This window comes from Vulpes lagopus, chromosome 3 (assembly GCF_018345385.1).
Source record: "Vulpes lagopus strain Blue_001 chromosome 3, ASM1834538v1, whole genome shotgun sequence".
In the NCBI taxonomy this organism is placed as follows: domain Eukaryota; kingdom Metazoa; phylum Chordata; class Mammalia; order Carnivora; family Canidae; genus Vulpes; species Vulpes lagopus.
This window is the reverse complement of record NC_054826.1, coordinates 157,071,042-157,096,240: the sequence shown is the minus strand read 5'-3', so window position 1 is coordinate 157,096,240 and position 25,199 is coordinate 157,071,042. Positions and strand designations below refer to the sequence as shown.

At 34.9% G+C, this 25,199-nt stretch overlaps 1 protein-coding gene across 1 annotated transcript in view; it reads right to left on the bottom strand.

Annotated features, from left to right (window-relative positions):
* Window positions 1-25,199, bottom strand: part of ADGRL4 (adhesion G protein-coupled receptor L4) — a 110,794-nt gene that overhangs the window by 50,414 nt on the left and 35,181 nt on the right. The window contains exon 3 of the mRNA XM_041748817.1: window positions 1,409-1,561. Within this exon, the coding sequence (XP_041604751.1) occupies window positions 1,409-1,561 (153 nt within the window). The remainder of the gene's footprint in view (window positions 1-1,408; window positions 1,562-25,199) is intronic.

Sequence of the window (25,199 nt, the reverse complement as noted above, 5' to 3'; positions counted from 1 at the left end):
TGGGAAAGTTGTTGGGTGGGATTTGTCTATCAGGGAATAGTTTAAAAAAGAATTTCAGCTTTGGGTGCTGATGGTGGAGCTGATGCTTCTTCTTTGAGTCTTAGGGAGAGTGATTATTCTCTATCTTTGGTTTACAAAACCAAAATAATAATTATACAATGAAGACTCTTCATTTTATAAGGTCATTTTCAATAATACTAATGATTGGTATTAGAATTAGGAGGATTGTGAAGTACAGGATTGATGCTATTTGACCGATAATAATAAAGGGGTGTTCTACTGGTTGTTCTCCGATTCATGTTACTGTGAGTAAATCTGGTGTTAATAGTCAGAATAGACATTGACTGAGTAGTCGAAATATTACTCCACACTGTTCAGATGTGTGGAGTAAGGGGATAATTGCTAGGGTTAAAATGGAGGATACTAGAGCAAGTACTCCTCCTAGTTTCTTAGGGATGGATCGTAGGATAGCGTAGGCAAATAGGAAATATCACTCAGGTTTTATGTGTGGTGGGGGGTTAACTGGGTTTGCAGGGATGTAGTTATCTGGATCTCCCAGTAGGTCAGGTATAAATAGGACTAGTGATATTAATGTTAGAATGAGGAATAAGGCTCCTAGGATATCTTTATTTTATTTATTTATTTTTATTTATTTATTTATTTTTTTATGATAGTCACAGAGAGAGAGAGAGAGGCAGAGACATAGGCAGAGGGAGAAGCAGGCTCCATGCACCGGGAGCCCGATGTGGGATTCGATCCCGGGTCTCCAAGATCGCGCCCTGGGCCAAAGGCAGGCGCCAAACCGCTGCGCCACCCAGGGATCCCTCCTAGGATATCTTTAATTGTGAAATGGAATTTTGTCTGAATCAGATGAAATCCCTGAAGGATCCTGATTCGTTTAAGAATAATAGATGAACTATAGCCAGGGCTGTGATAATGAATGGGAGGATAAAATGGAATGTGAAGAATCATGTTTGGGTTGCTTTATCAACTGGGAAACCACCTTGGATTCATTCTACCAGGTTAGTTCTGATGTAAGGGATGGCTGAAAGTAAATGTGTGATAACAGCTGCTCCTTAAAAAGATATTTGTCCTTATGGGAGGACGTAACCTATGAATGCCATGGCCATGGTCACAGATAGAAGAATAATTCCAATGTTTCATGTTTCTATGAATACATAGGAGCTGTAATATAATCCTCATCCCATAGGCATGAATAAACAAATAAATAATATGGAGGCTCCATTTGCATGTATATATCAGATAATTCAGCTGTAGTTTACATCTCGGCAGATATGGGTAACTGATGAGAAGGCTGTTGCTGTATCTGATGTGAAGTGAATGACTAGGAATAGTCCTGTTAGAATTTGTAGGATTATACAAATCCAAGTTAGGCAGCCAAACTTACCTATGCAGATGGTTCCATCATTAGTGATGAACCTGTCCTGGTTACTGCTGGATCTGAAGCCAGGTGCACACATACAGTAGTAACTTCCCTCCGTGTTAGTGCAGTTGGCATTTTCACCACAGGGCTGGGTCAAATTTCCACATTCATTGTCATCTGTGGACATGTCCATTTAAAACATTATTTATATATGATTGAAATTAACTTCAATATTTTCCACCAAGGTTTGGGGACTGTGACTGTTAAACAGTTTAAATCAAGGCAAAGTCAATTTTTAGGAAGAGTTAACAGAACAATCTACATTCCACAGTTGTCTTAATTTTATTATAATGTGACACTTTCTTTGTAGTTGCAAAGCAAAATAGAATCTCTTACTTCTGAAACACTGAACGTAATTATTGAAACTGTATTGGAACATGTTCCAAATTGTATATGTAATTTAATTATAATAACGTCAATGCATATATATACTCATTTGTAAATTTATAATCCTTTCTATAATTAGTCAAAAGCATACTGTAAGTTAAAAAAAATCAGAGATTACAAATTGACATGCTCTAATCATGTACCATTTATTTTTTTTCTTATTCCCTAGAAGGATTTTACATTACTCGGTCTACATCTCTTTACTTATTAATGCATTTATTCATTAAATACCATGTACATTTTATCATCCTATGAAGAGTACACAAATAAAAAAAATATATCATGGTCCATGGTCCTTACCTTATAGTCTTGTAATATAATTTATCAGAAAATATATAGATTCATAAGCCCTTTGTGAAAAATTAGAAAGCAAATTTATATTACCTATCAAGTCAATAAAACAGAAGATAAGCGCCTTTCAGAAGTGACCATAATGGGCTAGAGGAGAAAGAGAATATTTTCAGCTGACATTAAGTCTTTTGGGTCGAATTATGTCTCACAAAAAGATGTTCAAGTCCTAACCTTGTGTCTTGTGAGCATGGCTTTAGAAATGGGACCTTTGCAGATGTAATTAAGCTAAGATGATGTCACACCGAATTAGGTGGGCCCTAATCCAGTGACTGGTATCCTTATAATAAATATATGGGAAATTTGGACATGAAGACACAGAAAAAAAGGCTATGTGGGGACAAAGGAAGAGCTTGAAGAGATGCAGCTGCAAGTCACGGGATGTCAAGAATAGAACAGTGGGCAACCACTAGAAGCTAGAAACTCTGGGGTTCCCTAGACTCTTTGGAGGGAACATGCCCCTTCCAACAGACTTGATTTCAGACTTCTAGCCCCCAGAGCTGGAGAGGCTGTGTTTGTGTTGTTTGGAGCCTCCCAGTTTGTGCTAGTCTGTCAAGGCAGCCGTCTGAAACAGACCCCAACTGGCCAATCCAGGGTAGGCTAAGTATTGGTTAGGGAGCAGACAGGTCACTAAAAGGAAGACAGAATGTTGGGCAAAGATGAAGCATAAGGCAACTGAAATATTTCTGAAGGTAGAGGGGAGCAAATGAGGAGTACAGAGAGAAATCATAGGGGAATCATTGCAAAAACAAGTTTGATAAATATTTTTAATTTTTATCCTCCATTATTATCAAACCAAGTTTAATTTCGCTTTCAGAATAAGCTGTGTAACATTTAATTTGTACACAGGCTATTGCAGATATGTAGTGATAACTGAAAGTTGGAGATTTTTCCAAATGCTTTATAAATATGAAATCACTGAATCCTTACCTAAGCTCTAGGAAGTAGGTATCATTGTGACCCCCTTTAATTGCTGAAGAAAATAAGGAATAGAGAGAAAAAGTAACTTGCCAACATCACACAGCTATTTAGTTGCAGAGCCAGGTAGTTTGGTTCCAAAGCCTATTTTTTTTAACTGTTGCATCCTGCTGCTTCTGTGAGAATTATTTTAAAGTGCCAAAAATGTATAATAAGGATTTGTCAAATGAATTATGGTCTATTTTGAGAGATCGAAAGACACTGAGGTAGTGATTTCAGAAGGAAAGTGGAAACTTTATATTTGCATTCTATTTTCTTTAAGATTTTATTTACTTATTTGAGAGAGTGGCAGAGAGACAGAGAGAGCACTAGCAGGGGGAGGGGCTGAGGGACAGGGACAACCAGGCTCCCCACAAGCAGGGCTTGATCCCAGGATCTTGAGATCATGACCTGAGCCTAAGTCAGATGCTTAACCCCTCAGGTATCCCTGCATTCTATTTTTAACTCAAATTTTATTTCCACTTACTCATTTTCAAACACTAAGGATATATGTACAGACATTATTGTATGGTAGACACCTGGAGGTACATTCCTCTCTTTTTTTTCAAAAATGACTACTATGGACAGGTCAGGTAAGATTTGCAAATACTATCCTTTCAAGATATTCAACCTGTATAGTTCTATTTCATACTCTTATTTTAATATTTATATGCTTTATCATTTGACTTATTATAGTAATTATAATAGGCTAAGTGCTATCAATGTATCCAAACATGTAACAGCTCAGAACAATAAAAAGATAATTTACTGCTCTAGTCAGAGACCAAGGTGAGGGTTCTGGTCATTCTTTCACAATGGTTCAAGGACACAAGCACAACTGTTCCATCTAATGGCTCCACCACCCCATAGGGCTTCTCTGTATCGGTCCAGGTAGGGAGTTGAGAGCGTAAAAGAGTCATCCATTACTTTGGTCCACATTCTATTCACCGGAAGTCATTTAAATGGCCACACCTGACTGCAAGGAAGGCTGGTTGTCTTAAGGCAGGAAGGGAGGTAGGCCAGGACAAATAAAGACAAGATTCTGAATAGTCAGAACTCTCTGCCATATTTATTCTTTCATAAATACAATGACATTTGAATAATGAAACCAGACATATATGAATACAAAAAAAATTACCAAATATTAATAGTAAACTTACATAAATTAATTGACTGGAACACAAAAGGGAAGATAACATTATATTTTTTATGTTATTGTAATTTCCTTAATAAATATCATTTAAATTAGGGATATCCATTGGGTTAATAGCTTTTACTCTTCCATTGGCCAATCATTTCCCTTGATTTGTTTTGATATTTTGACGTTGTATCTCTGTTGGAGGATAAAAGAAGAACCACAGCCCTGCCTTTGCCCTTCAGAATCTAGGCACCTTGACAAAAGAATGGGGAGGGGGGTGTAAGCAGAGGACAGGGAAGTGTGTATGTGGTGAAAGAAGACTGCAAGGGTGAATAATGGCCTCATTCTTTTTACTAGAGCAGGAAAAGAGGTCAGAAGAGATTTCATTGAGTCTTAAAAGTTGAGGTTTTCATGGGTTACATTTTCATATAATTCTGTTTGGACATAATTTTACATATTATGGAACTCTTAAAAGATGTTATGGCACGAGAAGGAAATAATGTAATTGATGTCATTTCACCTCTGACCTGACTTCAAGGTAGTTTCCTACCCTGTAGCTTCCAGGGGAGCACATTTTAAGATGCAGCTGTCTGATTGACATGATTGACTCCCATTCACTGAAGACTCCCAATGAACCAGGCACCATACTAAGCACTTCATATACATTATCTAACACTCATTTTTAATCCTCATATAAACCTACCGATACAGACATCATTTCTATTTGTATAAATAACACAGAAATATAGAAAGTTGGATTACCTTGCCCAAAGGTACTCAACTAATAAGTGGCAAAGTCTGACTCAGGCCTGGAGCATTCTGAATGTCAAAGTGATCTCATTTTTCTTAAATACTGCATTATAAGAGTTCATAGTAGTAATAACTACCATTTATTGAGTGTTTATTATGTGCTAGTCACCGTGATAGAAAGATTATTGAAAATGGAAAATACGTTGTGACTGCCTCAGGTAATTGTCAAGAAGACTAAAGAAATTGATGTTCAGATAATTCTTAGAGTGGCACCTAGCATGCAGTAAGCCCTATATCCGAGCTGCTAATCTCATTATTTTAAAAATATTACTATTGCTATTTAAATTTCTAGGATTCTGGTCCTATTACACTTTGGTTAAAATTCTTAAAGGCTACTTGGCCATTAGCATGTAATGTTATCCCCTTTCTATGTGGAAAGGAACTTCAGGAGTCTGGGACCTAGTTTAAATCACTTATCCTGACATATATATGATAATAAAGATACTCGTAAAGACTCTATAACATAGTATCTTAAAATTAGTTTTCCCATAATTCAAATTTAAAGTTCCAGTAATTTAATGCTGCGTAGTATAATTCTTCAGAAGAATGCTGAAAAGAAAGAAAATAAAAATCATCTGTAATGCCATTACACAAAGGTAACCACTCATCCTCTGAGCCACTTCCATTTTAATAATTCAGATGTAGAATATCTACTTTGGCATAATGACTTTATGCAGGACCATCACATTAACATATTTTCCCTACGAATTCCATGTTATTTGAGTTAGCCAAAATATCAATAAAATGGTGTTATTCCATTTTATGATGTGGAAAAATACCATTTAGTTTACCAAAGATCTCTGTAAACGGACTTTCAAATATTTGAGACTTGGCCTTGAGTGTTAACCATGAGGTCCAAAACTCAACAAGTATAAGATCTTCACTACTAGCAGGATGTCCTACAATTCAGACCTATTTCATGGTAAGACTGGTAGGACTGTGCTATACTCCCTTCCTGGGCCTAAGGAAGGCCTGTCCCTAAAACAAAGCAAGCCAGAAGCACTCAGTGTGTCTTTTGCTCTGAGCACACACCCAAATGTCTACTATGGGCACACTACTATTTCAGTTGCTTGGAAAAATCAGTTCAAGAGAAAAACCAATCAGCCTGTGAGAAGTAAGAACATTTTTTTTTTTTTTTTCCAGTATCAAGAGCACAGCTACATCAGGCCTTGCACCTAAGATTTTTGTTGTGTTTTTGCGCCAGGCCTTTTCCCCTTACCTTAACAGGCACCTCTCTGAGGGGTTTGATTTTGAATCCCTTGTTCACTGAAAGCTCTAATCTGCAACATAAAACCTGATTTATTCTTAGATAAATAGGGCAGAACAGGAAGAGATGAGTTTTGAACTCCCCTGAGGGGCCAACAACTTATAAGACATATAAGAACAAAGGCTGAGCTCTCAAAAGCTCCAATGGGCCAGGTGGGAGACTCCATCAGGTGTCAGATAACAGAAGGTGGCATTGCTTGTGATACTGGGCAGTACACAGCTGACCTAAAGGGTTATATGTTTCAAAAATTTCAAAAAGCATATTTGTTACTTATATTTAAAGATTTATATATTTGCCAGAGAGAGAGGGAGAGAGCAAGCACAAGCAGGAGGAAGGGCAGAGGGAGAGGGAAAAGCCGACTTCCTCTAAGCAGGGAACCTGATGGCGGGGCTCAATCCCAGGACCGTGGGATTGGAACCTCAGCTGAAAGCAGATGACTAACCCATTGAGCCACCCAGGTGCCCCTCAAAAAGTATATTTAAAACACTTTGTTCATGCTTAGCCATTGGCTAGACATATGCCAACCCTAAGCAAAAGCATATGAAGGCTGGAAGAATTGAGGAAAATCACTGAAAGTCTGATAATAAAGTAAGATCAATTTTGAATAGCTTTAGTGTGCTAAGGAGTTGAAACTTTATTAAGAGGTAATACTTCATTAACGTGTGTGTATTTATTAATTTATTCTGTGTACAGAGATGAGTTCTACAACTCTAATGACAGCATGTACATATATACTCAGAGCGAGCATGTATGTTTATGTACGCATACACAAAACTAGTTTATTAAAATTAACTGCGAGTAGCTCACAAATTGAACACAATCATCCAAATCGAGTAAAGGAAAAATATTTCCTAACCCTGGGTTTGATTTAATCATTTAGTTACTCAAATATTTATGGAGTTTCCTAGTCCCCAAATGTGAATATGGTCTACACTGGGAAATAAGTAAAAATTAATCAAAAAGTCAGGATATGTGCCCTGCTGTCAGAGTTCACATTCTAAAGCAAGTTAACACAGGAGCATATAATTGAGTTCTTATTAAAATAAAAGTTTCAATTTTTATCTCAAAATTTGACTCCTTTTACTGCATACTGGGAGAAGTTTATATTAACTTTAAAAGAAATTGTGCTCTCAGATCAGTTATTGGTAATATAGAGAACGAGGAAGATTGTATCCCTTGTGGTCTACAGCTGAAAAATGATATGCAAAAATACAGAGAAAAAGGACTCACTAGGTTTGAGGTATTGGTCAGAGTCCAAGAAAATGAGACACTTTATTATCAACTGATTATGTTTTCTAAAAATAAATTAATATGGCAATAAGTTATTGGACTCCAACATTTTTTAAAAGTCTTGGGTAACACTATTAATAGGCAGAAGGAAGAGATTAACAATGATTTTTGTGTCTTTCTCTACCGTGTGGTTTTGAGCACTTGACCTCTTAGCTCTCTTATCAAGAATTGGGAAATAAAAGTATTTTGTTATCTCTCTCCCAATCTTCTGGACTCGATATACAATAAGGACTAACTCCCTAATGGTCCGAGTCAAATCTTGTTTCATAAAATAGCACTTATCTGAAAGTAACCTCCTCTCTTCCCCCAAGATAGTGGAGATAGGCAAGAAATTATCTTCATGAAGCAATATATAAATTTGAAGCATTTAAATAACTTTAAACTTTCCAGTGTCCAGCTTCACAGTAATTAATTTTCAAGGAGAAAGTTTCTTTGGATGGCTATAATATAGGAAAATAGAAGCCTGCTCCTTTTGTGCTCTCATTTTCATTGTTCACATCAATTTACCAGTTATGTTTCCTGCTCTCTGTAATGCTATATTTAAAGCTTCCATTTAAACCTTCTTGTGGGATTATAAAATAAATATTTAGATTAGAATATCACCCGAAAAATTCATTGCTACACCATTAAGTTGGAGACAAAAATTTTTTTTAATTTATCAAATATCATTAAAACACGCCAGCAAAAATTTTTAATGGTTCATGTCTAACATCATGAGTTGAGTGCTGTGAGAACAAAGGCATGTAACAGAAGAGGATCCAGACTTCTGGAGAAGATGGATAAAAGCCCAAGTTATTAGAATGCAGTGTGGGTAATGAACACAAGGGGAATTTAGCAGTAGAGAGGTAACTCAGAGAGGAGAATGGCTTCCTGGGCAAGTTTTTGGCTAGAAGGGTGAAGGTTATTTGCAGGGAAGGCTAAGAAGAAGAGGGGATGCTGGAGCCAGGCACTGAAGTATAAGAATGTAGACAAACTAAAGGGGTTCCCAATAATCCTTTCAAAGGCGAGAGCTCACCTCCACTGCTTGGAGGCCTGCACGAGCGGCATAATTTACAGGAGAGCTGTATTGTTGGGCGTGAGGCAAGAATCTGTGCAAGTGGGCATGGTCTAAACTCAGAAAACACTTGCTAAGGATTTGGGACTATATTCAGTGGGTAAAAAAGAATGGCCATTATCAGATTTCAGTAGTGGAGAAATCTGATTAGATTTGAATTTCAAAATAGTTTTGAAATATAAGGAAAATTAGCTAAGATTTATTTATTTGCCAGAGAGAGAGGGAGACCTAGTAGAATGCTGCAAGACATGAAGAACTAACCAAAGCACAATCAGGGAAAAAAGTGGGATGAGCTGTATTTCAGAAACACTTAGGGCTTAAAAATCAATGATGCGAGAAGAGAAAGGAAGGTCGTTAGGATTAAACTAGATTCGGCGTGAATTGATAATTGTATTAGCTGGATAATGGCTACCTGCGATCTTTATATTATTATTATTTTTTTAAAATTTTGTGTGTTTGGATTTTTCAGAGGAAAAGAATTTTAAAAATATTAGTGGGGATCAGGGACTAACTGGATATGAGTTAGTTGGAGAGGGAGAAGGCAGGGATGACTCCCAGGTTCCCGCTTAGAAGATTTTGGCTGATACCTTGATCCACTTACCAGGACAGGGAAAAGCAGAAGAGGAGCTTCCCTTTGGGGCTAAGGAGGGAGTTTGCTTTTGGACAAGGAAAGTTTGAGGTGCATTTAGGACATTAAGACAAGAGTATTAACAATCGAATAGTCAAGCATAGAGCCATACACAATTTAATTATGAGGTAACACTCAAGGCTCCCTCCTCTTCCAGAGGATGTGTCAGAATCAGGAGCCTGGCATTTCCTCAGCTCTAGTGCAAGGAGCAAGCCAGCTTGCTGCCTTTCTTTGCATTTATCTCTAGGTGGACCTCCTCTCCTGACACCATCTGCTTTGATCTCCGTAGTTTAATGGACGTTGCTGTGCCATTACTACATTCTTGTTTTTTTCCTTTTGTTGTTGTTCTTTGTTTGTTTTCACTTGGGTTTGGCTCTTCCTACCAACTGAGTAATAACAGTCCGGAGGTTAGGATATGAGAGACGAGAACAAGGACCAAGAAAGCCCATTAGCTTATTTTTGATCCCAGTGTTGGCCAGAAAAAATCTTTGGGGTTCCACGTGGTTCAGTTCAGCTTACCAGAAAACCACGCCGGGGTGTAAATAATAATCAGATGCACATGCTAGAAACATTCTCTCTCAACAAATTTTTGGGCAACTTGTTCCTGTGGTTGGTGGTTAGCTACTCAATTTGGTATTGTGGGCTTATATAAAAAACTAGATCAGTGTGATTTATACCTAATAATCTGAAAGAAGATAGAAAACATTTCTCAGGCGTTCTGCTAGATGGTTCATTTTATTTAATTGTTACAACAACACAATGATTAGTATCATCTCTCTTTTACTTATGACAAAACTAAATCTCTCATGGGCTAAATCATGCATTTTAGAGAGAAAAATCTGTTGTATGTGCTTTTTATACTTAAGACTAGCTGGTTCTACCTTCTATCTCTGTATTATAGAGTAAGGTGTACTTTGTCATAAAGTTGTCTCTTAAGGTTCAATTAGTGGGCATCTAAATCTCTAAATTTAAGGGTGATATTGACTATCCAAGTAATGACACATTTTGGGCAACAAATCATACTGTATTGCTTTCTGTATAATAAAGTAAAATTCTGTGACTTTTTTGTGGTTTTATAAAACACTGGCATTCCAGAAGCTGAACACAATTTGAGTTGGTATTCCATTTTGGTTAATCTATTGACCTCAGTCAGGGAAAAATAATTAAAAAAGAGAAAATATTATTCTCCCTTTTCCAAGCACTTGAGATATTGGTGGGGCTCAAATGGATTATAACAACTTGAAAGCCATGGAACCTTAACAGCAGCATAGCTCTTACACACATTTTCCCTCTGGACATGATCGCCAGTATTGCTCCGTAAATCTGAACACTAAAATGACTATAACTATTATGTGATTCCTTGTGAAACAGGCCCTCTATGTCAAAGGTGGAGCAACGCCAAAGCTTTATTTTTTTCCTTTTCTTTTTCTCCCCAAGGCAGCCTGCTGGGCTCATTTGTTTCCAGTAGCACTGGCAATTCTCTTCTCATCCCCAATGCTCTAATGAACTTAGAAAAATCATCATTATTAGCCTCCTCAATTATGGACTTTCTGTGGTTTGTACTTTTCTTGGGAATATTAAAGTAAACATACAGGTAAAGGGAAGAAAAGGTCAGGAGAAGGGAAAGATAAAAGAACTACAATGGAATTAGAATGGGTTCAGCCAGCCAAGAAAAGAACTGGAGTTATTGTTTCCACACTGAAATGACGTCATTACATCCTCTATATAAGACAAGGAAAAGAAAGACAGAGTTATATTCTTCTTCCCCTCTAGGAATTTCTTCTGCACCCGAATCTTTAAGTGCAGGCCAGAATATGATACACACATGACCCACCCTCCATATACACAGACTCACATTTGCAGAATTATTAGGAAGACAGATAAAAAATAAATAAATCCAGCACTGAAGATACACTTCTCACTTTTCCATTGTTGATTATAGAACACTTGGTATAAACTCATGTTTCTATGACCATTGATTTAGCAAATCCAATTTAGTAAAGAAAAGTCATATATATCAAACGCAAGATGTTAGAATTATCATGGTAAAGAAAATAAGATTACATAAGAATCAAGTTTTCCCACTGGGTATTCATTATTTTAAAGAATTTCTTCAATGAAAATGTGTTTTTTAAACTGAAGCAACAGATATTACCTCAAGTTTTTTGAAAGGAAAAGTGTGCCTTTGATTATGGTTCAGATTTTGTCAAGGATATATCCCCCCCCCCCGCCGCCGCAACACCCCTTCATGGATAGAATGGTCTCTGTTGCTGTTTTTGATTTATTTATTTTCTGAAGGAAATGTAGCACTTAAGAAAATGTTCCCATTCTATGCTATGATCATTTTTTGCTCCTCTCTTTGTCAGAACTATTTAAACACACCTTTTAGAGCAAATGAGTAAAACCAAGCAGAATACACAAAGAAAGAAAACAAGCCATCTTATTTCTCTAGACACTGGAAGCCACTTCTCTTGCTCATTGGCTGCAGAGGGTAGGATAAAAATCCTCATACATTTATTTCAATTTATGAATCAATGATTCTAATTTTTTTCTCATTCTGTTGTATCTATTAACTTTAATAGTAAAGATGAATAACACTCTTATAGTCTTTCTGGTACTTAAGTGATGGTTATGAAATAGTTTTTGAGAAACTAGTTTTATTGATTTTTGTTTCTAATCATTAAAGTAATACATATTCAAGGAGAAAATCAAATCCGTGATAGGGAGAAAAATCTTATAAGCTCTCAGTCACCAAAAAAAGTTGCCAGTTAACAAAGGAAAAATGATTAGAATAGCATCAAATTCTCACTAACATAACTGAGTGGCAGTGGGCTAGCATGTGCAAGTCACTGGGATAAAATAACTGAGCCTATAGTTCTCTAACCAGCTAAAGAAACCTTTTACTCAGTAGGGTGATAAACATTTTTAGAAACACATGGATTCAGAGAGTAGATCACCCACCCAAGTGCTCTCTGTGAAATAAACATTCAAGGTAATGTTTTAATCAAATAAGGATGGGATTTAGTAGACAGGGCTCAACACAGAGGAAGGTTAGATTGAGGTGTACTAATGGTGGATGATCAACTCTACAATATATGAATTCAAATGGATAATGACTGTAGGATTACGGACGTGTAAAATAAGAGATGCTTAAGATTCTTATATTTACTGACAGGAAAAACTAATAATAAGGACATAGGAAGGTTCATAGAGTTGATATTACTTTGGTCAAGGTGAGAATAGGGTACAGTGGGCAAGCAGAGCACACTGCAGAAAGGAGGTGGTGTTACTTACTATTAGTAAAGGATAAAAATATGGATTTGATTATGAGCACCAGGAATAGGTGTCAGGGAACAAGAATTTCCTGTCCCATTCAAGGTCTTTCTAGCTGGATTAAGAATCTGATTGACATGAGACAGATGAACAGAAGAAAATCAAACTTAATAGTGTATGGATGGGAGAAGCCACTCAGATGTGGAAATGCTAAAGACAGTCAGGCAAAAATGTATTTATGTCATTCTGATCTAAGGAGAAAGAGGTTAGGGTGCAGGACTTCAAAGGAATGCAATTCACAGGATGCTGAAAAGAGTTAATTAATTAATTAATTAATTTTTAGATTTCAAGTTTGATAAACAAATGTTTGTTGGACCACTCAGAATCAGTGGGTCACAGAGGACTTTGATCAAACAGGCCTTGCTAGATTCTTCTGTGTCTACCATACCTGGTTTGTAGTATAACATAGTTGTCTTTGGTGATAGCTTTCTTCCTGGAGCAGGTCTCTTTTCTAACCTCTGTAACTCAAAAGAACCTTCATGCTAAAGTGGCCCCATCTTGGGGGGTCCTGCCTTTGGCCCCTAGATAGGAAATGGACTGAAAATTCACAACTGAATTTTCAAAAAAAAAAAAACAAAGAAAAGAGGGAGGAATAGTAAATTGTGAAGTTAAAATTAAGAGGGAAAAAAATGAAACTATAGGTAAAATAAAATACCTAACATGAAATAATTTTGCTAGAATAAAAATATCTATCAAATCTATCAACTGTTACATTACATGAAAAAGACCTATATTTCTCATTATAAGACACATTTTATTAGATCAGATTACAGATGAAATTCAGTTATATTTTGCTAATAATGAATGCACATAAAGTTTAAAGCAAATTTAAAAGTAAATCCATGAACCACGAAAATGGAGATGACACACTATCGAAGTATATACCTACATCACTCGCAGCCTGATTTAACTATCAATGAGAACCTGTTTCCTTGATTTTAAGATGCCATAAATTTTATGACACTTGATTAATGTAATAGAATGTTTTAGAAAAAAAAAACCCTGTATCTAATCTATACTTACCAAAAGTTTAAACATTTATCCATACAGCTACCTAGTACTCTTTTAACTGTATCATGAAGTTGACTCTAATCCTTTCACATTCCATTCTAATATTACATGAGGTCCAACTGTACATAGTATAATGATGATATGCTGCCTTCTATAATTTGCGATTATAACTTTGACCTCTATATTCACTGCATCTAGGTGTGAGAGATGGTATTGAAATGCAAAAACTATCAGTTTTGTCTGTGTTTTTTTTTTTTTCTTTTAGTTAAACTAGGATTTTGCTTGTCTGATGTCTAGTGATATTCTTTCCTGATACCTACATTGATGGTACCAGCCTAAGTCTTGCACATTTTATGATCCATTCCTAGAGACAAGACTATGTTAATTTCGGAGAAGGAAATGGCAAAAATCACAACTTACTTCTCCATCAGTCAATAGGTGCATCTTGATATCAGACTGATCAATATTAAATATCAAAAAAATAGTATTTGTTTAATGGTCAAATCTATGTTAAATTTTAATTTTTGGTAGGGCAAAAGCCTAACACCCATTTTTTCAGATCCTTTAATTATAGTGCAGGGCCCAGAAAGCAAAGCATGGGCAGCATTTCAGGCTATCTGCAATCAACATTTAGTGCATCCCTAATATGTCTCTCTTAGCAGCCCTTTGTCCTTCTCCTTCTTGGAGATCATAGTCACTCTCTGTAGTCAACTATTACCATTGGGGACAGGCTTATTTTTTGTTTTGTTTTGTTTTTCTACATCCTTGATCTCTCTCTGCATTTTAATTCAATAGCTACTAGATATTCCTACTTACCTCTTCCAACAATTCCCTAAATTAACTATGGGACCTTTTAATTTATTACCTTCCTCCTCAAAGATGACAGCCATTTTGCCTCAAGTTCTTTTTATCCACATCATTATTTCATGAGTCCTTGTGCAGACCTGTGTTGAAGGCACCTTTGATTCTTTTCTTTCCATCTTCTCCATCCAAACATAAACTTTATCTTGACAATGTCAGGATGACCTCTTTTTCTTTAGGTATTTGCCATAAGTCATATCAGACATTCATCAAAAATTATCGTGAAATGTCATTTATGTATTTTGACTGTCATTTATGTATTTATAATTATATATATACATGTATATATATGTCTGTATAAGTATACATAGTTTTTAATCATTGAAAGAAAAAATACAGAAATTTAATTTCAATAATTTTTCAATCTTTTTGGTGACATATCCTTTCAAATATGACAGATGTCTTAACACGTACAAAATAAAGTACAATAATTGTAAGAACAGACTTAAAAATCTGTGGCTAAGCTACTCAAATAACAACTTTTGATGAATAAAAAACATGGCGCCAATCTGCTTGAGAAAAAATGGCCATGGAAGCTTACTTTTTCTTAAGTAGACTTGATGTGCCAAACTATGATATACATAAAAGCTTATTTTCATATTTCATTATTATTAAAACAAGTTTTCCATATTTTATAACTGGATGAACTCACTATAAATATGTCCTTGATTTTAAACTGTGAGGTTATCAAGGAAAAAGACCATAAATAATTGATATTTGTATTTTCAGACATTTATATATATATATATGCTACATAGTACATGCACAATAAATGGTTGTCCAATGAGGTGAACACAATACTGAGTTTTTTTGTTTGCACCCAGATATGAGTATGTCATACACCTTTTATCAACAAACTGTTTATTACTTGGTATATGGTTTGTAAGAGGTCTAAGTCATACTAGTGTTCAAACTGCAATGGAGGTTGTGGTATTCAGTAGGTAATTCATACTCCGTATTTCCCTGACCCTACTTTGCTCCTTTGCTTGCCTGTGTGCTGATCCCAAACTCCTCTGACCCAGGCTATTTGGGGTTTGTTCATTTCCAGAGTGCTGCCAAGATTAACTCCCTCTGCCTTCCGAAGCCTCTTTAAGAGGACAAAGGCCTCTAATTGAATTTAGATATTTGAGATCTACTTTGGGACTGTGAAAAATAAATCTTGTACTCCTAGTTTTCATCCCAGCAGGATTAGACATGACGTTTGTTTATATTTTAAGACAAACCTGTTTTTATCATAAAGCATGTCACAAAACTATTATTTTATCATTTATGTATGGCTGGTCTCAAATCATTAGTCACTTGACTATTTTATAGGATTTCTTAGTAAAAAAATAATAAAAATAAAAATAAATTTACACATAATAAAATCATGGCCCCAAGAAATAATTAAAGCATGTAAAGAAATCCTGTTTTATGGGGCATATAATAAACATATGGACATTTCTTCAATTCTCAGAAGAGTTCACTGATTTAAAACCATTTGTTGCCATTCAAAAAAAAGATGTGAGTAATTTATAGCTATTTAAATTGAAAATGATACTAGGTGTAATCAAATATCACGCTTCCAGCTCTAAAATAATTGCCTTAAGGGTCAGTTAGAAATTGCTTTCCTCCATCAGTTTTGTAGCCTTATACCACTGGTTAGGTACACTGAGCAGTGTGAAGATGATTTAGCTAATAGCACAGACTCTGGGAAAAGACCTGATGCCTTATTTTCTGGACCAGTGATCTGACCCAATATGGGACGGTAAAACTGATTATATAACTTGAGATACGAATACTTAAGAGCAAGGGAGATTGATTCAAAAACTTTGTCCAACTTAAAAATGAATGCTCAAGATCAGAGTGATCTTAATATTACTGTATAATGTACATTTCCTTATCACTCTAGTGCTTTTCTAGCTCAGGGTATGCAGTTACTGGATTTTTTTTTATGTTTAATAACATCCTTTTATGACAAGCCACTGAAGTCTTAGAGGTACCTCATTTTTATTTCAGACACTATTTCTGATCAAAGTACAAAGCAGAAAAGGTTGCAACAATAACCTTAGAATTAAGTTGTTTGCATCCCCATATATGATGCAAAAGTAAGTGAGAACAGCAAGGACATTCTAAGCAGTTTGGATTAGGTTGCGTTCTTGCTATCTACTTAAAATGTTTTTGTGTTTATTTTTCCCCAGCACTATTGTTAGCAGTGTCATTTTAAAACCTAATAAAATCTTTCCATTTAAGTCTCCCCTCACCTTTTTTTTTCCCCTAAAATGTTTCATCAATCATAGTAACACTGTGTTTTGTCATGGAATAATTACAAATTGGCAAGCCAAAAAGGGCATCTACATGTCCTCATCCCCTTATCTCTACACTGGGCAGGGATGACAGGCAATTTATTAGTTGAGATATTGTTAAACTCATCAAATAAAATACTGTTCTCTGCCTCTGTGATGTTTTCTGTTACAGTATCAAAGTTGTTTCTTTCAAAGCTCATTTACAGATGGCTGTGATAGCAGTTAGTTATGCCTAATGACTTGGTTGTGCAGACATTTAGAAAATGGGAACATCTTGGTTCCGGGCTACACGACTCATACTAGATATTTTGGGAGCAGAAGGACGTGGAATCAGAATAGAATTCCGCTTATTGGTGTGTTAAGAAATTTTACAAAGACTTTAAATAGGGAAGATAAGCCCCAGTCCTGGATTTATTTACAACCGGTGTGTTATTTCAGACAAGTCACTCAGTTCTATTTTGTGTCTCTGTTTTCTCACCTACAAAGTGATGATGTTAATACTATATTTTCTAAATTTCTGGGGATGTGTTTTTGGCAATAAAAGAGATAGTGAATGTAGATGGACTTAAATACGTAAAACTGTGAAGCTATTTTATTCCTACGTATTTTAATCTTTAAAAATAGGAATTCGCCTAAGTCATAATATAAAAATATAATTGATGCTTATGATTACTTGGTCCAGAGTTCTGATAAAATCTAAGTATACATTTTGAGAGATTCCATTTTTTTTGGGAGATTCCATTTTTAACATAAAAGCTAAAATTTTGTATTTTTAAAAATCCTTATAATCATCATTCTTACATATGACTCAAAAAACCATAATCTGTATAATACTTTGTTCTAAGAATAAAATGGAAGTGAAAAATTAACTGCGGATTCAATTTTAACTGTGCTAGGAAAGGAATATCTCCTTTGGAGCACTTACTCCTTGTACTTGCTTGTTTATAGCAGGCAAACCTTGCAGGCTAACATAAAAATATAAATAATGTAGAACAACACGCCAACATTTCAGTTTTTATAGTACTCCCGGAGATACCCAAACAATAAAGTGTTAATTTAAAGGAAAAAACACAGCATTTCCTGGTCTCACATCCCAACAATTTTGTAACAAACAATAAAATGATTTACCAAGAGCAAGTGTAACTAGAATCCTCTTTTAAATAACCTACTCCAACAGATGGAAAGAACAAGAGATTATAAGTATTAAAACTACTGAACCCATTTCCATCTCTTTCTTAAAATCAGAAAGTAATTGCTACCATTGATTGAGCATTTATTATGTGTGAGGCAGTTACCTTAGAATCATTTAAATATTAAATCTTTGAAATAATATTGCCCCTGTTTTATGGATGAAAACTCTGAAGGCATAGAGCATGAGGCAGCACACAGCAGGAGAAGCATCAGAGTGTCAGAACTGGGTTTTAAATCTGACAGCTGAGCTGATACTGTAAAATATTAAGCAAGACTTCTATTATCTCCAATGAACGTGGTGCCAGAAGAACTATTCTCCAATGAGGCCGGAAAGTTTATTTCAGTTTGACAGTGATGACAGCACAAGACAAAACAAACCAAAAATAAATAAAACAATATAAAACAAAACAAAAGGTGGTCATTTGGAATCCTGGTTGAAAACAGCCACTGTGAAATTGGGAAAAACACAGACTGAAGAGTCATACAGAACAAAGTTCGAATCTTATATGACATGTCCAGATTTTAATTCCCCCATCAGCAAAATGGAATTAAGGATGTCCACTGTAGGGTTATTGTGAAGGTTAAAAATCCGTCGAGGAGGACAGAGAAAAGAGGATTTCTAGGGCAGTAAAAATGGTCTGTATGACACTATAATGGTATATATATTTCATTATGCATTTTTTTTTCCAAACCTGTAGAATGTCCACCAAGAGCAACCCTAATGTAAACTGTGGACTCTGGGTGATAATGTGTCCACATAGTTTCAGCAATTGTAATAAATGTGGGCTTAGGGGGTGTATGGACAATTCTGTGTAAACCTAATATTGCTTTAAAAAATAAAAACAAAGGGAAAAAAGCATTAAATATCCTCAGGTAGTTTTTGGCACACTGGAGGTGTTATACAAATATGAATAATAAAGCATACTAACTTTTGAATAAATATGTAGGAAGGTAAACAATTATTTTTAACCTCTCTCAGGTTATAGAATCTTAGCTCTGTTATGTAAAGCATGTATTTATCACCACACTGCATTTTTATGCTGAAGAAGTCTGAATTTTCTATCAGTATGAATGTTTAAGTCTAATACTTTGGGCCAAGTCTTCATTAAGACAGTAAATAAAAACTTATTGATTACTGCCTAATTCTACAAATAGAATGAATAGATTTCACTATAAATCTGGTTGACCTAAAAGGTTTCTCACCTTGCAAATTTAGAACAAATGGAAATCACAAATATGTCAAAAAGAATAAAATCCAAAATGTGAGGAATTTACATTAAAAAAAAAAGTTCCATTCCCATAGCAAAGCTTTATCAGTTAAGGGCTGTATCCATTCACCACTGGTACATTGATATGGGTTTGTGAGTTTGTTAAATTAGGAAGGGAAAATGTTGGAAATAAAATGTTTTTTTTTTTTTTTGAAATAAAATGTTTTATTTGAAAGATGAGGAGAAAAGCGTTGGCTATTTGGTTTTATAAATGTTAATTGCTTACTGCCAAAAACTTTCTCAAATTCTACACAACAGTTCTGTTTTCTAATTAATTTCTCAAATTGTAAGACCTTTCACATAGTTTCATGGCCAAAATACATCTGCACATGTTTTCCCTCAAATGTTTTTTTGTGCCGCAGTAATATTCCATCTGTTGTTGCTGTCTTGCCCATTCAGCACCAAAAGTGTGGGAAGTCTGGTTGAGAAATAAGCTTGCTGGTGGACCCCGCTCCCACCAGGTGTGGGGGGCTTTGCAGCTCTGAACATCAGACTGAGTTCAGTTGCAAAAGCACATATTTTCTGTGGTTCTCAAGGAAGCCAGACAGGTGGCACCCTTAGGTTGTTAGCATTTGCATTTTCTCTCAAAGATCAAGTTTCCTTCACTCTACACCAGATTTAGTCTCCTCTACCGCACCCCCCCACTCCCCCCGCCAAAAAGCTAGTTCCAAAGCATTGTGAAAAACAAGTTCTTAGTTTTGGTTCAGATTTTAAGAGTTAAACCAAGAACTCCTTTTAGCATCCGACTTATATCTTTTTAAAATGAGTTTATTTGGACTCCATGTAATGGAGTAAATATCCAGGAACTCCTTTTCATATTAGCATAAGCATTATACAAAAGCTGTAGGTAGAGAATACCTTCATTTATAAGGAGATGAAGGATTCTGAGTTCCTGTTCAGCTTATAATTAAAAATATTATTTAAAAACCCTTCACATAAACATATATGATTTTAAAAGTTACTCATACAGCTATACCTACAGTTTCAAATAAGGGATATTTCATGAGCAAGTACAATATATTTAAAAGATACATTTTGAATGAAATGTAATACAAAGCAATTTCTCCTAAGTGATGGGGGATATGGCATACATGAAAACACTTAAGAATCAACAGAAATAAGAAGGAAGTCTAGTTATACAATGTTAACTGAAACATATAAAACACATTTTTCAATGAGTTTTGCCACCTAAAATCTTTGTGATAAATTAATCTGGTTGTTTTCCTCCTTCACTTGTAAACTGTGCTTATAATCTCCATTACTGCAAAAGGGTTTTTGTTTCATGTTGCTTTTTCACATATGTTCGTACCCTACAATTTTCCTTTTTAAAAACTCTAAGAAGAGTTTTGACTAATTTAACAAACAAATTAAGGTTAGGGCAACTGACAAAAATCTTTGGGTATTCATGAGTTTTAACTTTGACTTCATTATTCAGTTATTGAGACTGTATTGATAATAATCTTTAAAGAAAAATATACACTCTTATCTTTGATCGGTATATTGCACACACACACCTCTCTTTCAAGCACCCCTTACTAGCATGCACAACCACAGACCTCCGCTCCCTGTGACTACTTTTCGTAGTATTCTCTCAAATATATACATGCACACAGGTATCTTTATTATATATCAGTTCATCTTTCCTAAAAGTCTTCTACTTGATTTCTACCTTTGGAGTGACTACTCTGATTTTATTTATTTATTTATTTTAAAGATTTTATTTATTTATTCATGAGAGACACAGAGAGAGAGAAAGAAAAAGAGAGGCAGAGACACAGACAGAGGGAGAAGCAGGCTCCATGCAGGCAGCCTGACGTGGGACTCAATCCCAGGTCTCCAGGATCATGCCCTAGGCTGAAGGCAGGTGCTATACTGCTGAGCCACCTGGACTGCCCTGATTTTAAATTATTATTTAACAATTACCTACAAAATTGGGGGAAAAATCACAACCCTGTGTAACGTCTTCTTGTGGATATGGGTGAATTTTAGCACCATGATCTATTTTCTTCTACTTTCTCAGGTATTTATTGGCAACTCAGTTATGCCATTTGGCTTTAAAAATTTTTTATGGTGTCTCTTTTAAAAATATGACTCCAAGATTTTAGGAGGTAAAAATAACAACAATAATAATGATAATAATAATGATAATAGGAATGGAAATACATCTATGATGCTTTCACTTTTCCACAATATTATACCCAAGGAAACAGTATTATTGTATAAATATCCTTTTGCTGCTATAACAAATTACCACAAACTTGGTGGCTATAAACAACACAAATTTATTATTTTATAGTTTTAGAGCTTGGAGACTGAAATGGGTTCAGTGGCCTAAAATGTGGCTAAATGTGGGTTAAAATGTGTCAGTGGGATTGGGTTTTCTCCATGAAGCTCTGGGGGAAAATGTATTTTCTTGCCGTTCTGGCTTCTAGAAACTGCCAGTATTCCTTGGCTTATGCCCCACTTCCACTGTCAAAGCCAGAAATGGCTAGTTGAGTTTTTTTCCATATCTCTTCACTCGAAAACTAATATTTCTGCCTCCTTCTTCCTTCCTTTCATGTAACTTGAGAAATTACCATGGACCCACTCAGACAATCTAGGGTAACTGCCCTATTTTAAGGTCACAAACTTCGTTTCTTCTTGTCATGTAAAATGACATATTCACAGATTCTGAGAATTAGGTCATTGGTGTCCTTGGGGGCCATTATAATGCCTCGCGCCTATTTCATATGGTGAAGAAACACTAACAAAACTAGCAAACAGACTGTAGTGGGAAGGTGATAACATTTGTTTTTCAAATCCTATTACAATCACGAAGAGAAAAAATACATTACTTAACCATTTCTTTTTTTTTCTAGCATAAGATTAAAATTGAGAGTTTATGTCATTATCAAGCAATCCTCAGTCTTGATCACCATTTGTTTCTGGATATGACTCTGAGGGGTAGAACTGAAATGGTTTCTGAGTTGTAACTCTGTTGGAGGGAATGTTAATTATTGCTTAGAATAAATATCTCATGATAAAGTAATGATATGACAATTGTAACACAGAAACAATGATGGTGAAACTCTATAGTTAAAATAATGAAACAGTGAGCAAATAAAGTTGTCAAATTTCAGAACAGGAAGAAGATAGTCCTATACTAATAACACATTCTCGTTTTATAAATAAAAAATCTGATATGCCTTATGTCACCCAGATGGATAGTGAGAGAAGCCTAGATGTAGATAATGAGTCAGAGCGACCTGATGTTTGAGTGCAAAAAAAAGAATATGTTTATAGAAATATAAGGTTTTAAAACTTTTTTTGGTGCAAAAATTCTTTATTGTGCACATATAGAAAGGTGGGCAAAATAAAGATGCAGAGGTCAGTGGAAATCTTTATGTAATAAACAATCAGGCCAAAAACCAGAACATTAGCAGCATCTCATAAGACTCTCCCTGTTCCTTCTCTTAATCATTATGCCAATTCACTCCTAGAGGTAGCAACTATCTTGACTTTATGAAATCACATCACTGTTTGTCTTTATAATTTCATTGCACAAGTGTGGTTACCTAAACACTATACGCATTTGCCAGGTCCTGAAGTTTATAATGCACTATGCATCCTATAAGGTCTGATTTTTTTGTTTGTCTATTTTTAGTCAAAATTGTATTTGTGAGATTCTCTTATATGGTTTTATGTGTAGCTTGCCCCTATTTACTTTTATGGTTCTATTTAATAATTATTCCATTATGTGATTAGATTCCAATTGATTTATACATTCTCCTGATGATGGTCAATTGAGCTGTTTACGTTTCTAAATATTAGAAATATTCCTGCTACAACTATTTTTATGTCTTTTGAAGTCTATGTAGTAGAATTGATGGATTATAGGATATGCTTAATCTTCAAGTATACTAGATAATGCCAAACTAGTTTCCACGGTGGTAATATCAACCTATACTCATACTAGCAGTACCCATTTGTCTCCAAATTTCATTGACATTTGATGTTGACAATCTTTTAAAATTTTACCTATCCAGGTAAATATGCAGTATTGATTCATTGTTGTTTACTTTTAATCTCTGTGATTATTAAGTGTGAGCACTTTTTCTTATGTTTTCTGGGCATCTGGATATCTTCTTTCATGGAATGCTTACTCAAGTCTGTTGCCCATTTTCTACTGGGCTCTTTACCTTATTATTATTTTGCAGAAGTTCTTTTTTTATGTATTCTACATAAAAGTCATTGATAGATTACATGTGTTGCCTTTATGTTCTCCCACTATATGGCTTGCCTTTTCATTAATGATGTCATTTGATGATAAAAAAAATTTAACCTAGTTTCATTTATATTTACTTTTATGGTTACTACTATTCTTTCCTGTATAAGAAATCATTTCCTAACCTCCTCCTAGTCTTTTACAAGCTGTTCTGATTTTAATTTCATATAAAGATGTACAATTCAACTGAGGCTATTATATATGTTGTACGTAGGGGGCATACTTTTCACTTTTTTACATGGATATGTAATTATTTTATCACCATTTGCTGAAAAGACCATTCTTTCTCCAGTGCTTGCAGTCCTTCTCTTATTGTAAATAAAAATAAGCATGGGATAGAAATATTAAATTAACTATTAAAGAAATTGAATGTAATTAAATATTTCCACTTAAACAAAACACCAGGCCTTGTATGGTATACCATCTGGATGATATAAAGAAAAACAGGCCATTTCAAAAATTCTTTCAAAGAATAGAAACGATGGAATTCTATCTAACAAATTATAAGAAGCCAGAAAAATCTAAAAATTTAAAAGCCTGACAAAACCTTATGAAAAATAAAAATTACAGTTCAACTTTATTCATAAAGTGATGCAAAATATATAAGCAAATAGCTGCAAATCTAATCCAATAAAATACAAACATGGGTAATACATGTTTGTATATACATTGATTTATTTCAGCAATATAAAGATTGTTTAACAATTGAAAATCAGTTAAATTTACCACACTAGTAGTATGAATAAGAAAAACGGCATCATCTTAATAGATAAAGAACAAAGACTTTATAAAACTTAACATCTATCCCTGATGAAAATTTCTGAAAGTTAGGAATAAAAGAGATAATACAACAAACAATATTTAATGATACAACAAAGTGGGTTTTTTGAGATTAGAAATGAGATAAGAATGTCTGGTTTTACTACCTCTATTCATCATTGTACTAGAGGTCCACTGAGGTAACAAAAAGAAATAAGAGGGATAAGTATTAAAAGGAAAGAAAAATAAAATTGTAGATGATTTGATAAATTATCAGAAATACTAATAAATGTAGCAAGCTCATTAGATACATAGTCAAAATAAGAAAAAAATCAATTGCATTCCTTTCATACAGCAATAAAAGCAATAAGCTTTTTTAACAAAAGAAGCAATAAAATTAAAATATCAATTAAAATACCAAAAAAAAAATCACAGATTTCTACAAATAACCTAAAAACTGTGCAAGCTGTCTACAAAGATGATTAACTACTATTGAGAAATGTTATTGCTTCTTGGCCTTTTGGCTAAGATCAAGTGAGAAATGTTGAATTATTGTAAAGCAGGCATATACCACGTTCACAGATTGGTTACTTCCTTACTAAACAGATATCTATTTTATTTTATTTTATTATTTTATTTTATTTTATTTTATTTTTTTTATTTTATTTTTTAAAGATTTTATCTATTTATTCATGAGAGACATAGAGAGAGAGAGAGGCAGAGACACAGGCAGAGGGAGAAGCAGGCTCCATGCAGGGAGCCTGACGTGGGACTCGATTCCGGGTCCCCAGGAGCAGGCCCTAGGCCGAAGGCGGTGCTAAACCGCTGAGCCACTGGGGCTGCCCCAGATATCCATTTTAAACTGATATATAGAATCCTTGCATTTAGCAACAAAATTCCAACC